Source organism: Asparagus officinalis, unplaced genomic scaffold (genome assembly GCF_001876935.1).
Source record: "Asparagus officinalis unplaced genomic scaffold, Aspof.V1 AsparagusV1_Un858, whole genome shotgun sequence".
In the NCBI taxonomy this organism is placed as follows: Eukaryota; Viridiplantae; Streptophyta; class Magnoliopsida; order Asparagales; family Asparagaceae; genus Asparagus; species Asparagus officinalis.
In genome coordinates, this window is record NW_017973117.1 from 20,759 (window position 1) to 38,114 (window position 17,356).

The following is a 17,356-nucleotide window of genomic DNA, read 5'->3' on the forward strand; positions in this document are numbered from 1 at the left end:
TTATCTGATTACCAGTTATAGAATGGAGTTGGCTAACTTAAATCTTAAGCTATAGTCATGCTTCTAATTGTTAAAGTTGGAGCTAAATTTATCTGAAACTTGAAATATATTCCATACGCCAATTCCAGCAGGTAACCTTATCCATTTATCCTTCGAAACAATCCCACAATGAAGTTCCACTTCAATCACATATAAGTTTCACAACACATCTAGGTTGAGGCTTACTTTCTATTTCAAAAATTCGCCTTCTTTCAGAAAAACAAGGAGCCTGGGTTTTGGATATTCCGAAGAAGTAAAAAAGAATAATAATAATAAATAATAATAATTAAAGCAGGATTTTGAATAACAATATAGAAATGCATTTCTTTCAGCAGCTTTGATCTCAAAATATATATAACATTGTAAAATATGCGACAAGCAGTACGGGCAAAGCTTATGTGCCTGAAGCAAAATGTTCGAACTGGAAGGAAATTTTACAAACTGATGGGCTTGCTAACTTCCATCTGGCTTTATCTGAGTCAATTCAACAATATGTACATGAGAGATCTATACGAGAAGAAAATTGCCGAATGTTATATCTAAAGTTAGAGATGATAGAGAAATTCCATATTTTTCTCCGACTAACATCACGATATCTGAACTTTAAGGCTCTATTTGGTGAAAGTGTAAAATAGTAAGCATACTTGGTTAAATTTTGAAGCCAGAAGCAAAAAAGTATCATTCTGTGGAGTGTGTGTAATCCCTCTGCATTTGATCTGCTTCCACAGGCAAGCTTGAATCTGAAGACTCTAGCAATTGAGACTGCAAAGAAAAAAATCGCCATGAATTATCAGCAGTGCTTCATAACTTGCTATGGTTGCTAAAAAGAATGGTACATATCAATGCTACAAACACCATACTTAAGCAAGAAGTAGTCAATGTTAGAATGTCTGCTGTCAAGTAAGAATATGTAGTTACGAAGAAAACTAAGAGGGAAACATATTCCAAATACTAATAAGATACAATAGCAAATAGCAATATTTTACCGGACTCGTAGAACTTGAAAGGCAAGTTCAACAGGAAAAGGCAAGATATGAGGAGCAACACAGTCAATATTTAAGCCCAGCCCTTTTCAATGCTTCTCTTTTTCCATTTTCATAGACCTATAATAACTTGTTAATATGGCTGCCCCTTCGTGACGAAGTAATGGATAGAAAGAAAGTATACTAATCCCCTAATCACTTAAATTTGGGCACTGGCATCTTACACATCAGAATGCACAGGTTGGAGTTTAATTATGAACACCCAATCATTAAAAATGAACAGAGAGGAGTTCTAACGCATATTTCAGGTTTTAACCTAACAATTTGGTGCATAAAATCAATGCGACAAATGCTGCAGAAAGTTCCTCGGAGACTATGTTACATGGGTCGCAATGATGCCAAATGACTATGTGATCTGAAAGAATGCTACAAGAGTAAAATATGTACATTCTGCACTAGGTAAAGCCAATTCAGAGGATATGTGTAAATAATCCTAATGGTTGTGAGCTGTTTTAAACATCCTGATGCTTTGAACAAAGAGTGAACTCGATCTGGAAGTTTATAAATTTAATAATTAGTACATTTGAGGAATATGTGGGAGTAAATATCCATCACTTTAAAGAGTTATTAATAAACCAAGATTCCTCAAACATCAGGATGTTGGTACAGGCGACGGAGTATAATGAGAAGTCAAGTACCATCATACATCCAATAGAAATGAGCCAATAGGATGTATAGAAACCAGAAGAAACCAAGACTAGCTGAGCCGGTATCACTGAAAACATAACAATCACCGGAATATAACCTTTTCAGATGTAAAATACATGAATATGACATTACTGTTGGCCTTTTTGTTTTGATGGTGTTTTAACAAACAATTTACGACTAATATTGTTTGTCTAGTGTTTGTGTTTTCTTATTTATCCTAGACAAACAATGAATCGGAGGTTGGATGGAATCGGGCATTCACGATCATATCCATTGGAGGATGACGGAAATAGTGGAATGAAGCAATGCAATCCAAGTTAAATATTCAAGTTCAAGCTTCATCCGCTAGTTTATCAAGTCGTGCTCATTGAAGACCTTCTTCAAGCTTGGGTAATTAGTTTAGAGTTTATATTATGTGTGTTGGTATTTTAAGCTCAATATCATATACACACACATTTTGTTGGTTTCTAGTATATAGTTATATATATACACACATTTTGGTTTTATGGTTTTCTAGTTTAAATATGAAACAAATGAATATAATTGGAAAATACATTTTTGTTTCATGTTTATATGTGTTTGGTATGAATTCATGTTCATTGGTTTTGAAAGAATGAATAAAATATATAATTTTGAGAAACCAATATATTTCTTGTTTATAGACTAACAACAATTTATATTTTATGTCAAGTCTATAAAATCATTTTATAAAGTTTTAAAAATTTATTTAAGTCAAAATGACAAAAACATGTGTTTTGTATTTTCATGTTTTGAACTAGTTTTAAAAAATGATAAGATTTTACAATTGGGAAGTACAATTCTAAAAATTCCTTTTGTAACATGTTTATAAACATTTCCTAAAGTTTTATATTTTCTGAATTTATTTGCTATTTTTAAAAGCAGTTTAAAATTCAGTTTTATTATTCAAAACAGGCTGACATTATGTTATCAATCGACTGATGCAAGGGTTCAGTCGACTGAACAAATCGCCTGGAATTGCAAAAAGTTTCTATTTTTTATTCAGTCGACTGATGATGTCTTCAGTCGACTGACGAGGTCTTCAGTCGACTGATGAGCTGTGAGCTGCCTGTAACGGTCAGCTCATCAGTCAACGATCGAACCCGTTAGTCGACTGATGCTGTAATGACTAGTTTTTTCATCTTTCTATTTTTTATCTTTTTGCTGGGTTTTTTTGGTTTTTTGGCTTGGTTTTCATCCTATATATACTCCTTTGTCATAACTATTTTTAGCTACCAAAAAAGAGAGTTTTAATCAAGTTTTACAAGGGTTTAAAGTTTGTTGAAGTTTTGTTTCAAGTTTGTTTTGTGAAGAAATTTTCACAAGAGGAAGAGGAGATTATCCATTCTTGTTTGGGCTTCAATCTACATCCCTCCACTCTTGTTTTAGAGAAGTTTTCTTAAACTCATTATCTAGCTTGTTTATGCTTAATTTGTTATATTTACTTTTGCTAGATTAAATTGAGTTTATATTTGATTTTACTCTTTGTTTACACACACAACCTATTGAGCTTTTAGTATTTCATACATAGTATATTTTGGGGTTGTGAGATTGTGTGACTTGAAGTGTGAGCTTTCATTGAGTTCTCATCTATTGTAGAGAATAAATTATTTGTATTTGTGTCTTCATTGTGAGTTACACTTTGTAATATACTTGTACACCGAGAGGAGTGTGTGGTGAGAGATAGGATCGTCCCAAGAGGAGTGGCGTCAGTCGTAAAGCATAGGGAGAGGTTGTAAATCCGAGCACTTGAGTGAGACACAGGCTAGAGATCAACACTTAGAGGGTGTAGAGTGGGATTGCAAGAGTGTTGATTGTAAAGTTTTTGGTGAGCTAGAAAACCGAGTGTGAGGTGTAAACGTTTTTGGGTGAGCGTTAAAAACCCGGTGTGATAGTGGATTTCTCTCCGGGAGTGAGGAGCGGAGACGTAGGACGAAAGCTCCGAACTCCGTGATCATATTGCTTGTTTGTGTTTGCATTGGCGCATTTATTTTTGTGTTCATCTTATATCGTCTATTGCATCTTGTTTATTTCATCCACTATATTGTTTGCCATTGCTTAGTTTACTTATCTTTGTATATATATCATGTTGCATATCATATTTGCTAGGATATTTGTTAGTAAGTTTCAATTAGTATTTAAATCAGATTAGATTAACATAAACCCTATTCACGCCCCTCTAGGGTTCTTTCCTAGTGGCATTAGGGTCTAATAACTACCTTTGGCTCGAATTAAGAATTGAAAAATGATGAGTAATAGGCTTGCATAGAATGGAAAATTTCGCAGACATAACATATACAAAAAGAGTAGGTAATGTGGATTTTATCATTAAATATTGATGCCTTAACAAAAAAAATTAATGATAGAAGATATGGACAGCCTTGCAAGATTACTTTATCCATTAACCATAAAATGGGTTCCTGCAGATACCAAGTTAATAATTAATTCTGAACCATTGCATTATGTCAACCATAAACAAAATCACATCATCATTAGATCGTTAAAAGAAGATTCATGAATTTAGAGAAATAGTAACAACCATTAATTCATGAATTTAGAGAAATAGAAATGGTTTATCCTTACTATCAAGAAGCTAGATCACTAACCTCAAAGATCTGAGCATCAAGCTGCAAGAACCACCATGGACCTGTTTTCCAATTTAATCTGCAAAATAAACTAACAGTCATATAAACAGAGAAATTTCTGTCCTTCTGAAGGCTGTTCACGTTGAGGAAAATTTGTTATACCACCTATTTAACTTAAATAGAAATAAGTGAATCATTGGATATTATAATTGCCAAAAAAGTTTCAAGAAAATGGATAAAGAACCAATAAAAAATAATTTCTAATATTTAAAACCCTTTGCCAGCTAAGCTCTACAAAAGCTTCTGCTAGTCTAAACCATCATAACGCATATAAATGAACTTAATCATCTACAGCCTGTGTGTTGTGCATATAATCCAGTAGCAATGCTGACAGCATATAAACAATGAACATAGGTAGACAGTAGAAAACAGTGGAAATAGCTAACCAAAGTTCAGATAAGAGTATAACTCAACTCATGCAGACAAAGAGGAACTAAGAAAGGTTTACCTTAGGAATCCTGCAACAGTGCGTAAAACCATGAAAAGGGTTAAGCCAAACCAAACTCCCGGAAGACCAAAAAAGGGCGGAGCAGACAACAAAACTACAGAAGATATAGCTCCTGATATCATCTAGCCAATAGAGTTAATATGTTAGTGATGTCAGGAAAAAGGTACAAGTAAATTTACAAATCAGGAAAATGTACAGAATATAAATCAAGTAGCTAAAAACATGCACCATACCATAGCAAAAGCTGCGTAGGAGAAATCTGAAACACCATAATGGAGGCCATCAAAAATGAAGGCAAGCGCATTTATTGGTTGACTGGCACTAACAAACTGAAATAAACTTAGACCATAGCTAATGCATTAGAAACAAAAATAGAAAGGAAATCCAGTCCAAGGGCTTACCAGAAGACCAGATTTAACAATTTGCAGCACTTGTACATCTTTGGTGAATAATTCAGCAATATTACCAAAGGATACACCCAAAACTACAGCTAAGGAAATACCAGCAAACATCCCTGTCTGGCCAAGTAGAATTTTGTTAAACTTTTTGCATTAAAGAATACAATATTAGCTACTAGAAGCCTTGAAGGATACAAAACTGAAACAAGAAATCATGTGTACCATATATTTGTACTAGTAATAGCATCAAAATTTTACCAGAGTAAAATCACCTTTAAGACAGTGTATGTAACCTCTTTCACTCTTTTGTATTCCGATTTTGCAAAAGAACTTGCAATCAGTGCCTAACAAATGAAAAGTTAGTTCAACAGATACATGATCTGAAATTAACAATGACAAGATCAAGAAAAGCCATGAAAGTGAACTCAAAATGGCATGACTAAGTACCTATACCCTGCAACCACTTTATAATGCCTACACTCTAACATGCTAAATTCACATCCAACTTTTTAGAGTTAACACAAGACAAAACTATATTATTTTAAGTTTCTAATTATATAGCCAATTGTTGTATAGGCAACGGAAAGAGGAATTCAATTCACTAGCGGGTTTCATGCATGCATGTTCAAGAATGATAATATGGTAGAATAAAGCAAGAAATTGCAAGGATTCATTGATATTGCTATAATTATATGAACTAGGTAAAAATGTCTTCCAGTTCAAGAAGAGAAAAACCTGGGCAGAAACAGCCAATGCATCCGAAAGGAGAGATACAGCCATCCACACTTGCAAGCATATCTGATGACCAGCCATAGGCAATGGCCCAAGTCGAGCAGCCATGGACGTGCCTATTGTCATAGTTATAAGTACAGCTAATGTTCTCCCGAGCAGTAACCCCCCTAAAAGAATAAAAGTCATTACAATTTCAAGGCACAATAAGTTCAAAGCTGTTATTGTTAAGATATTATGACTGAGAGTGGGAAAAGAAATATTCACACTACTAATAAAAAAGCTACTTGAAGTTGTAAAATTTCACTTTGCAACCAGTAATGCACAGATTATCCTAAAAAGAAAATATTATTAAAGTGCAACTTCTGAAAAGGAAAGCGGTTTCAAGGAAAGACTCATAAAGTGTGGCTCGCATATAAAATTGTAAAAAAGGCAAGTAGTGTCAACCATTTGATATGATATTAATCAAAAAACATCTTTGTGTCCTGCTTCAATGTCATAAAAGAAACAAGATTCATTGTTCTTCTCCTGTAAGGTGTTGGCAATCAAATAATTGAGAAAAGACAATGGAGTCATTAATGATTAAAATGCTACAGAAACCTCTTGAAGTTGATATGGCTGCTTAACCAGGAAAACATAAATTTAATGTTTCCAAGAAATTGTAGTCAAATAGTCACATTCAGGAAATGCATAATTACTAAAGCTACATACATATCAAGATGATAAGCCAGAGAAAATGGAGGAATTTTTTAATAAGAGGGTTTCAGTAGCCGACTGCATTCACTTGCAATGCTTTTTAAATTTCAAGAAATTTTGTGTGGGCAAGTTAAACACCACAAACCATTTAATCAACAACAGCAGGGAAGGATTCGACAATACTGCCCAATTTTATAACAAACATTTCTGTACAGTTCAGAAGGCATGTCTCTTCATAACGATCACCTGCTGGCACTTATGAGAGAAAATATTACTAGGTGTTCTTGATAATGAGGATTCAGCGACTGATGCAATTTAGTGACTGATTTTTATTGACATTATTTAATGATTGATGTAAGATAAACATCTCTGTCCATCCCAGAATTTGATGAAACTGTGAACAAATAGAAATCAAGATTACTCCACAGCACTAAACGCTTCTTCAATAAGAGACAATCATAGAAAACAATTTACATTTTTCAAAAAATAGTCTCACCATATTTTATGTATCCACCAAGCTGTAAGTCCTTTAGCTTAGGAGGAAATATATCAGCACTTTTACTGAGAGACCAAATGAGTAACACAGCAGTGATATACCTGATAATTTTAAGAGGTTTTAAGACAAAAAGCAAATGTCAGCTGATGCAGGATCCAAGTAAACATACTATTGGTTACTGTATGCTCTTGCGTATTTAAAGATACACATCAAGGTGCAATACTTTGTCGATATTAACTTTCTAATACTTAAAATGGTTCATCACATGTACTACATATAATTGAGATCAACATACAATCTTCTTAGGAGTTGCCTTGGCCAGAACTTTGCAATTCAGCTAGCCATATTTTTAAAGTAATGCCTTTCTTTATTCTGGCCAGAGATGACTGCATTTCACTGGAGAAAGGCTATTTAAGGATGGGAAACATGCTCAAAATAAGACAAGTAATCTTAAAGTAGAGGGGATAAGACTATAACATGAATTACTGGCTACACTTTCTACATTTTGCGATATTGCATCCAAAGTTTATGGGTCCTACCTGGAACCAAGAGTCCAAGACTAATAGTATTAATATGAAAAAACTAAAGGTTTCTTCATATCTTTGGTACATACAAGAGTATTAATATGAAAAAACTAAAGGTTTCTTCATATCTTTGGTACATACAAGCATACAGCAACAACAAAGACTTTGTATATCATTGGAAAAATATATCTAACAGCAACAGAAACTAATTGACATATAATCATAATCCATGTAGAATACAACCAAAAAGAAGCACCACCAGCTCTAAGATTTAAATGACACCAGCTCTAAGATTTAAATGAATGATATGAACCGTAGTAAAATATTAATTAGTACAATATAATGCTAAGTTGGGCACTTAGTAATATATTCAAATTGCTAACAAAGATGCCATAATGGCTGGATGCAGCAATCACCAATGTGCAAAACAGCTCATTGACATAGAAAACCAGATATAGAGGAAAACAGAATATATTCTTCTTATTTGGGTAAAATTCACACCCCCAGCCCCACCCCCCACCCCCAACAGAACTTCGGGGTCTTGCATAAATCCCTCCTAAATTTTATTATAAATTAGAGAAAACACCTTTGAACATTCAAAATTATGCAATACTCCCTGAAGTATTCGAAATTGCCATAAACACTGTTAACATGAAGGGTAAAAGTCCAAAAGATCTAAAACTGCCCTTACTAATATTATCAATCCTAACCCCGGAAAATTCCCTTAGTAAAAGGCAAAAAGTAGATAAGAGAAAAAGTGTACAAAACGTGTCATGTAGGAAGCACATGACAAACTTAAACTAACCCATTGTTTATCATAGTATTTTAGTGAAACAAGGTCAGGGGATTTTCCCTACTTCATAAAGTTTAGGGCGAATAATGGAAAACAACCCAAAGTCCAGTGGGTTTGTGAAATTACCCGTCTTATTTTATTTTAGAAAAAACAAAATGGAGTCTGTTATGAGGGCAGATAAGTTTGTTTAGTCACTAACAGCTCAATCGATGATAATCCCTCAACTTCTTTGTGGGGGGAAATCCTTCTCTTTCCTTAAAATTAACCTAATATTCAATAGATTCCACTGCAAGAAATTATCCTTTTAACTAATAATAAATTAATACTGTTGTAACTAGAGATCTATTGAGGGCTCAAAGTAATGTACTAATATCACTATCATTCTTCAATTGTAATAAGTGAACAAGGAAAAAATGATGTGTATTATGATGACAAATCATGTAACTCGTAGCACCATGGACGCAACAAATCAAAAAGCCCATCAATTTATAGGCTACAATTACATTGACGCGTAACTGGATGAAAGTACGAAGAATATTATGTATCAATTTAAATGTGAATGAGTAGAATAAAGACTATGCCGGACTATCTACAAGAAGTTGTTCTGAACACAAGTTAGACTATCTACAAGAAGTTGTTTTGTACAAAAGTTTAAAAACTTATTGGAGTCTGCTGGAATAGATAACGTACTGAGATGCAACAGTGGCAATAGCAGCACCTGTTATGCCCATGTTAAAAGCATATGCAAGCAGAGGTAGTAAAACCACGGTTGAAACATTACCCACTCCTGCAAGAGCATTAAGTTTTTGAATGAGACAAAGGAAACACAATAAAATTCCTGAAACTTTAGATAGGTCATAGAATCTAGAGTGATATTTCAAATAAATAACCAAATAACAAATTTGCAAGCTTGGCATCTAGAGAAGTATGCCAGTATGCAACTTAGACTAAGGTTAGAGCCCCCTATTTATACCCAAAAAAAATTTTAAATAAGAAGTTATCTGAAAAAGAGTGTGGCAACATATTAATCAGAAACAAAAAGGTATAAAAGCCCGCACAAGAAGCAAAATCATCATCCAAAAGTAGAGATGGAAAGCAGGTACTAGTCACACCATTACAGAATTTGAAACCCTTCACAGTTCACAAATAGATGAAAAACCACTATCATATCTTTTTCAATTGTTTCCAACCAAAGTTCACTTAGGCTTACCTATAATCTTCTTTGCTCTATTAATTATACTCCTATCACCTCTCCTAATTGGTGCACCTTGTGGCCTCTGTTGCTTGCGATAGCAATCTTCTTTCATTAGCCTCAATAGTAGCGCCTATAACCTCCTAAGAATGCAATGACTTCTTATCCCATACACGTGTGCAAACATTCACACGCACAAAAAGAATAGCCATAAAAATATCACTGGCATAACTACCTCTTCAAACTTATAGCAAGGTTGCAAGAATCAGTTGTTAGGTATCATAAAAACAGTAGATTTTCCTGTGAAAACATTACTGGCCAACCATATATGCTAGACCAGAAAATAAAATATTTTTTGCCTGATAATGGGGGTGGAATGTTGTCCCTTCAGGATCCTATTATAAACATGTCAGCATGAGACGTGAACTTAATTGGGTTTTAACATCAAAAAGAAGAGGTTTTAAAACATGTCAGCATGAGATGTGAACATAATTGGGTTTTGACATCATAAAGGTGGGATAGGGGGGAGTAATTTTTGAAGAGGTGCTAAAGTCCAAGAAAAGGTCTCAGAAATGGCAACCATTTCCAGATCAGTAAATCTCAGCATGCACATTGAGAAAATGAAACAAACGAAAAATATAAGAATTAAAAGAGATAAAGGCACTACAAGCTTCCCAAACCTTCCAACATAGGGACTGAATATGTATACCCAAAGTGCTAAAACAAGCATGCTAAGTTGCTAACTGATAAGTTTTTCAGAGATTCAATACAACAACTTAACAGGAAAGAAAAACTCGCCTACACAAAACAGAGGGGTCTTCATGTCCTTGAAACCACGGAAGACACCTTGCACTGCCAAAGAAACAACAACTGCAGGAGCCCCAAAAGCTCTCAAGCAAAGAAATTGCTGTGATGGACTGCGCATAGGCGAAGCCTGTTCAAAACCGAATTTATGAATCATTGCATAGTAGAGAGAAGAAAACATAACACCAGAGGTAGAAACAAACTTACAGGTGATATTCCCATCATGTTGAGGAAAAATCCAGCTCCAAAAAACAAAGCTAACGCCTCTGTGCTACCGATTATCACAGATAAGAGTAGAGCAGTGGACACTGACGGCAATTCCAGTTTCACCGTGGTCTTACTAGAAACCTGTTTATGCTCAGAACTTTCTACTTTGAAGCCCTTATCTGTAGAATTATTAGTCTTAAGTCAGCCTAGAGAATATTCCATTGTTTCTTAACCAATTAACTTCATTTCATGTACCTGATTCAAACTGTTTGCTAGCATTTTTTGAAATGTCTTCAGATACAAATGAAGTTGTAATACTTAAGAGAGGAATATTGAAGAGCTTTGATATAATGTTGAAGACAGAAACCGAAACACCAGATGAAGCCAACTCCAATGGACCTTTCAGACAAAAAGAACCAGAATCAAACATATGATTATAAATAGAACTTAGGTAAATCGAGTTAATATGCACTGAAATATATCTAAAATATATGTAATAAAGCCTTTTTCAACTTAGAACTACAATCAGTGAAAAAAATATAATTAGGCAAACATGTTAAATTAAGTTGCATAAGGGATGTATACTAAATATTTACCCAAGAAAAAACCTTGTCATCATCATCATCTGAATATTTTCCATAGAAAAGGATCAAAACTGAAGCATGACCATAAGTCGAGAAATATCCATAGAGGAATAAACTTTATGAATAGCAATCCTATAGAAGTTGGTGCACAACTATTATGCCAGATAAAATATAAGCAAGAAAGGGCCACACTGTAGAACCTTGAGAATCACTTGACTAGTTGGTAAACCTACCGTCTGTAGGAAGCAATTTATACTCATGCAACCAAAAATCAAGAGTCCAAATTTCCCTAGATAACTACACTACTCTGTCCTACGCTACTTCTACAGTACAAGAGAGAAGTGTGGGCTCCATTGATAAGTCATCAATTTTGGAAAAAGTTGAAGAGAATGGACCCAATCTTCTCTCTCTTGTAGTGTAGTAGTAGTGTAGGATTAGTAGTGTAGTTCTTTCTTTCTTCTGAGGAGGTCATTCGGGAACGCAAATTTAAATTAAAAATTGGACTTGTAGGAGGTTAATGTAAGAGAAATGGAATCAGTCAAACAATCCTGACAGGTGAGGATGAAGTGGAAGACGATACCACCGGATTCTTGCTCCCTCCCTAAGAGAAGTAACATCTGCTAGGTTCCGTTATAATGGAAACTTTGTCACAAACTCACAATTCAGATTTTAAAAAAAAAAAAGGTTTCTTGGACATGTAACCGTTGACTATAGTATAACATGACACCTACAACCTGACTCTACATGCTTATAGTGAATGAGACACAAAGTGAGGCTACAAACTGCTTCATAGAAATTAATAGTCTACATAGTAACATAGTAGAGAAAATAAAATTCATGAAGTAATCGAAAATATAGAAATAAGCATTCATTTTGTATAGTGGTGTACAAAACAAAAATGAGATCCAGCAAGTGAAGGGGATACCTAATCGGCCAATATATGCTGTTTCCACCAGCTGAGCAAACGGATCAAGAGCTTGTGCCATGACTGCTGGTATAACAAGAGAAGTAAGTTCTCTACCGACACTCCCAGGATGCAGAATCGAGTCACTAAAACCAGACCTTGTCACAGAAGCAAGTAAGAGACTGATAAATCATGCACGCAACATTCAGGATAATGCTACATACAAAATAATAAAATAAAGAATATACAAAAAGGAAGGTCAATACTATTTTAGAAAATCAGCATTATTGTGATACTGATCTTTTTTTTTTTTTGAATGAACAGCATGGGGTGCAACTCAAAATCTTTATGTCAGTACAGACCATTGTGCCACATACATTCAATTTATGTTCATACATAAACCTTAAAAAGATGCATTAAACACAAAAACTAATCAAGCAAAATCCATGATATGTATGACTAAAAATCTATTATTAGAAGAAACAATAGTGCCCCCATTATATGGCCTTAGAAAGATCACACCTCAAATAAGAAGGCAAAAGATTAAAGAAATAAGCCTTAAATAACTTGGAAAACAGGTAATACACATTATCATCCTGTCATCACTGTGCAGTAAAATGTAAGCCAATTTGACTAGCTATTGTACATACCGTGGCATTTACACAGAATTAAATACAATCACTTAACCTATAAATATGTCGCAAGGGGCGGCTCTATTTCAGAACCACGCGGTGGCAGATACAAATATCAACATCAAGCGTACGGTTTTCTTCAGCTGCTTATCAAAATTTTGAGTGTCAAGTCAGAAGCAACCATTTGTTTTGGTAGATATATATATGTTCTCCTGCAAAAAATCAGGTCTCTGTTGGCTGCATTATTTGAAACCAACTCTCTTTTTTTGTGTTACTAAATAGGAAGTCAGTATCCTCGTGTTCTTTTCACAGTTTGGTATGCCTTAGTGTCTGATGCTTTATAAGAAACATCACATCGGTCAAGCGGCGGCGATCATGATAACGATTGTAGAACTCGTTTTGTAGACAATTTCTAGTCATATATTGTCGCAATGTGTCTGTTTTAAGTAATGTGTCCAACATTCTTGCCTCCTCAGCACAAAAAATAATTTGGAAAATAATAGACATGTCTGACGTAAAATCTACAATCTTTTACTTAGCTGCGAGTGTTGAATTATAAAGAAGTACACCCTAATCTTAAGAGTCAGAACAAATCGTTGCCCAGTGGAATTAAAGAATAATTCAGAAGATTACAAGGTTTCCTCCTTAGCTTTCCCCGCAGGATGCCCATTAACTTGGCCCAATCTTTCATTAGACTGGCAATTAACCATCGGAAATTTTCGCCTTTGGCATCCAATCACCGGCAAAGAGAACGACTTTTCACGGTTGGAGGCTAAACAGGAATTCTTAACCTCATCCATTTTCTTGAAACCACGAATTTCTGAACAAGGGTTTTGTTGCTTCGTCGCTCTTCCATCGCAAACGCCAAGCTTTGGCCCATGAAAAGGGCTATACTGCTGCATGGCCTTCATTTTCGCCCCCGAGCTCGGCAGTTAGGAGGAGGAGAAGAAGAATATAGCAGAGAAGGTAATAATAAGAAATCCTCCGAATGAAATATATCTATCAGAACTCCGAGTATTGCAGATACCAATCAAGCCCAAAAAAGCAATCGCTCGAAAACCAAAACAAGCAGAGAAGGCGTTTGTGAGAATGCCCAAGAGAGGAATATGCAAGGAAAACGCCGCCTGCAGTGCTGAGGGATGACTACAAAGGACCGAACCTAGAATTCCGAAGCGTACGGGCGGTGGCAAACACTGACGACAAATTTGATGACCGTATGGAGGAGCACCGCCTGATGGCGTGCGGCTCGACCCGGATTGGAGCCAAACCGGGTTCAAATTGCCCGATGTCCAGCACATGGTGGCAAACGGGTCGGATATTTATTGAAATAAGATCAATCTGTCCAACAAGAAAAACAATCGAATATAAGTTTTGAGAAAAGTTCTTTTAGGGGCTGTTTGTTTGGGCCAAAATTTTAGGAAACCAGCATTTTTGATCAAGAAGTAGGTTTTTGGTCATTATAGAATTCCAAAAGTTGAGTTTGTTTTAAATTTTTTTAAGAAAATGTTTCTTAAAAAGAGAGAAAACGGTGACTTTTTGGACAGCACAAATCTTATCTTTTGGCTTGAAATGGGCTAGAAAGTTGACATATTTGTCAGCTCAGTTTTTCCTCTCTCTATGATGGTTCTTTTCTTATTCTTTAAAAATAAAGCAACCATGAGTTTTGGATATGTTTTCCTATTATTTGCTTTATCATTTCAAATCAAACACAAGTTTTGGATTCCTTAGATATCCTAAAAAAAATTTAATTTTGGAGTTTGGGAAAAGTGAGGAACAAATCAAAGCTTCGAGGTTATCAAATTGGCAAATTAGCGCTAACTTGAAAACTTTGTGTATCAAATCCATCGTTTTTATATATGTTGGTGATAGTTCTAAAGCCATAAAATAAGGACTCATAAACACACAAAACAATACCACGTGTCATAATTTTTTTTGTTGTTAAATTTAGAATTCTTATGTGATGGTTTTATTTTCTATCTATAATTAGAATTATTATTAAATTAAATATATCTATATAGTTAGAAAATTTTAGTTATAGTTAAATTTTAGTAATAAAAAATTTGATAAACATTTTTAGAAAAAATTTAGTCATCCACAACTAAATAAATAAAATCTAATAATCACCTTTTTAGTTCTCTTCTCTTTATATATAAAGAAACAAGGAAAAATTGCTTCAAGGCCCCAAAATTGAAAATACAATGTAGCCCAGCCCCCTGTAGTTTGGCCCATGTGGCTAAGTCCTTAAATTTTCAAAAAATTATAACTGAGCCCTAAAAGCAGTTCTCACACATGTATTTGCACCCAGCCTCCCTAAAATACCCCCGCCTTCAACTCCGTGCCTCGAAAACGAGATCCGATCGCTGGCGAAACCTCTCCGTCGCATTTAAGGCGAGATGATGGTCGTTTTGGGGGGAAATTTTGGCGCGCTCCCTCCGTTATATCTCATGTTAACCCACTCGGCTTTGAAGAGAGTGTATTTATGGTGCAAATGGCAGATCTTTGCGGTTAGGGCTTATGATCTTCAGCCCCCTACTTGTCCTAAAGTGCCCTTCATAACTCCTCTTAAATCCCCTTCATTTATGGCGGAGAGCCCCCTTATTTTCATGGTTTCCTTGGGTGAGAGAGCAGTGTTCTCAAGGGTAACTTCTGCAACCTCTTTTTTTGAGTTTAAGTTCGACGTGGCTGAGAGGTTGAAGGTTCCTTATAATGCGCTATCAATGGTTTATAAATCTGAAAGGATCCCTGATCTGAGTTTTGAGATCGAGAATGAGGATGATATGGAGTGTATGGTGGAGCACAACCGTAATATCGGGTGTCTGGAGATCCATATTCGAGCTAATATAGATGTGGATGTTTCCAGATGTGAGAACACCCCGAAGCAACCTCCTGAAATGTAAGTTATATTTACACTTAATTTATTTGAAAACTTATGAATTGCGTGAGTAAAATATGGGGAAATGATAACATAGCGAGTTGTTTCAGGTTAAATGTTAGCTTTTAACTGATATATGTTAACTTTCTACCGAAGGTTGTTAAGCTTTAGGGCATATTTGTTAACTCTTAAGGGTACTGCATTATTTAAGTACAAGTCCTATTTGTTATTTTAAGAAAAACCAATTATATTTGTGCAGCATTATGAATACACTGAAGCCAAAGTTTATTGATAGTACTTCTGCCGCAAATCATGGTTCTGAAAGAATTCCAATTGATAATCCCAGTGGTAGCAATGTAGTGCGTTCTGATGACATTATTAACAACACAGTAATGATTCCTGGTTGGTGGCATAATGCATTAACTGAAGAGGGTCAAGAATTTGAAAGTGCTGAAGAATTAAGGTTGGCGCTGACATACTATTCTCTGGCCAAAATGTTTGATTATGAGTTTAAAAAGAACGAACCAAAACGTATCCGTGTATATTGCCGATATAAAGAAACTTACGAGTGCCCATGGATGTTGTTTGCTTCACCTGTTAAGAATGCAAATAGACTATCGATCAAGAAGTTTGTTAATGAACATACTTGTGGGCAGTACGGGCAAAATACAGGTCGTTCAAGGGCATCCCGTAAATTCATTGCAACACAGTTACAACCACTCCTGAAGGTCCGTCCAGAAATCCGACCCGTTGATGTGCAAAAGGAGTTCCTCACAAACTACGGCCTTAGAATTGATTACAGTAAGATATGGTAGGGGAAAGAGAGAGCACATGAGAAGCTTTACGGGGATATATATGAGTCGTATGATCAACTACGATGGTAAATGCTGAGCTTTATTATTAACTTGTTAAGTTTTAAAGTTTTCTTGTTAAAACAAATAGTTAACATGTTCCTTGTTAAGTTCATTGATAACATTGATAACATGTTAAGTTTCACGACTAACATGTTAACTCTTGTAAATAACATGTTAACTTTTGTTAAGTTACCCCAATAATGTGTTAGCTTTTTTTGGTCGCTTGTTAAGCTACACGGATAACATGTTAACTTGTTGGTTTGTTTCTTCTTACACGACTAGGTATGAGCGCATGGTAAAAGAGACAAATCCCGGCAGTTACATACATGTTGACCAGAATGAGGGGAGGTTTTCGAGACTCTTTGTTTGTTATGCTGCATGCATCAAAGGTTTCTTGAGTGGATGCAGACCCCTTCTATTTTTGGACGGTACATTTTTGAAGGATCGATATAAAGGTATTCTCCTCTCGGCCATAGCATACGATGGGAACCAAGGTATATTTCCCTTAGCGTATTGCATATGTGATCAAGAGAATTTGATGAATTGGAAGTGGTTCCTCCAAGGTCTATGGTCCATACATTATGAGAGGGCTGACCCTTACAATCCTCCCCACCAATTGGTTATAATTTCTGATACGGACAAATGAATTAAAGAATCAGTAAAAGAGTTTTTTTCAGAAGCTCTACACTCGAGGTGTGTTCTACATCTTGTTAAAAATTTTAGGTTAAAGCTTAAGGACTTGGGTATGAAGTCGAAGGACACTCATGTTCTTGGGAACTTACTCCAAAGTGCTTGTTATAAATACACAATAGCAGAATGGAATGAGTACA

The 17,356-nt window shown here is 35.2% G+C and overlaps 1 protein-coding gene across 3 annotated transcripts; it reads right to left on the bottom strand.

Annotated features, from left to right (window-relative positions):
- Positions 1–336: 336 nt before the first annotated feature.
- LOC109828222 (protein DETOXIFICATION 45, chloroplastic) lies at positions 337–14,089 on the bottom strand. Of its 3 annotated transcripts, XM_020395250.1 has the most exons (15): positions 13,434–14,088; positions 12,190–12,326; positions 10,936–11,079; positions 10,681–10,859; positions 10,468–10,603; positions 9,168–9,264; positions 7,161–7,261; positions 5,975–6,138; positions 5,512–5,583; positions 5,243–5,359; positions 5,075–5,170; positions 4,842–4,963; positions 4,355–4,412; positions 684–801; positions 337–513 (listed from the first exon to the last, which is right to left on the bottom strand). In XM_020395250.1, the coding sequence occupies exons 1-14, from the start codon at positions 13,709–13,711 to the stop codon at positions 718–720; spliced, it is 1,785 nt and encodes a 594-aa protein (XP_020250839.1). In that variant the 5' UTR covers positions 13,712–14,088; the 3' UTR covers positions 337–513; positions 684–717. The 3 variants fall into 3 exon arrangements, with proteins under 3 accessions (XP_020250839.1, XP_020250841.1, XP_020250838.1); XM_020395252.1 differs by having other exon boundaries at positions 337–801; positions 12,190–12,314; positions 13,434–14,089; XM_020395249.1 differs by having other exon boundaries at positions 337–801.
- Between the last annotated feature and the right edge of the window lie 3,267 nt (positions 14,090–17,356).

Excerpts from the sequence above, each read along its gene's own strand:
- LOC109828222 (XM_020395250.1), bottom strand. The coding sequence starts at position 13,711 with ATGAAGGCCATGCAGCAGTATAGCCCTTTTCATGGGCCAAAGCTTGGC. Across the intron at positions 12,327-13,433 it reads AAAGCTAAGGAGGAAACCTT|GTCTGGTTTTAGTGACTCGA; the intron begins GTAATCTTCTGA and ends TTCTGTGACAAG. Across the intron at positions 4,964-5,074 it reads CCTACGCAGCTTTTGCTATG|ATGATATCAGGAGCTATATC; the intron begins GTATGGTGCATG and ends TCTATTGGCTAG.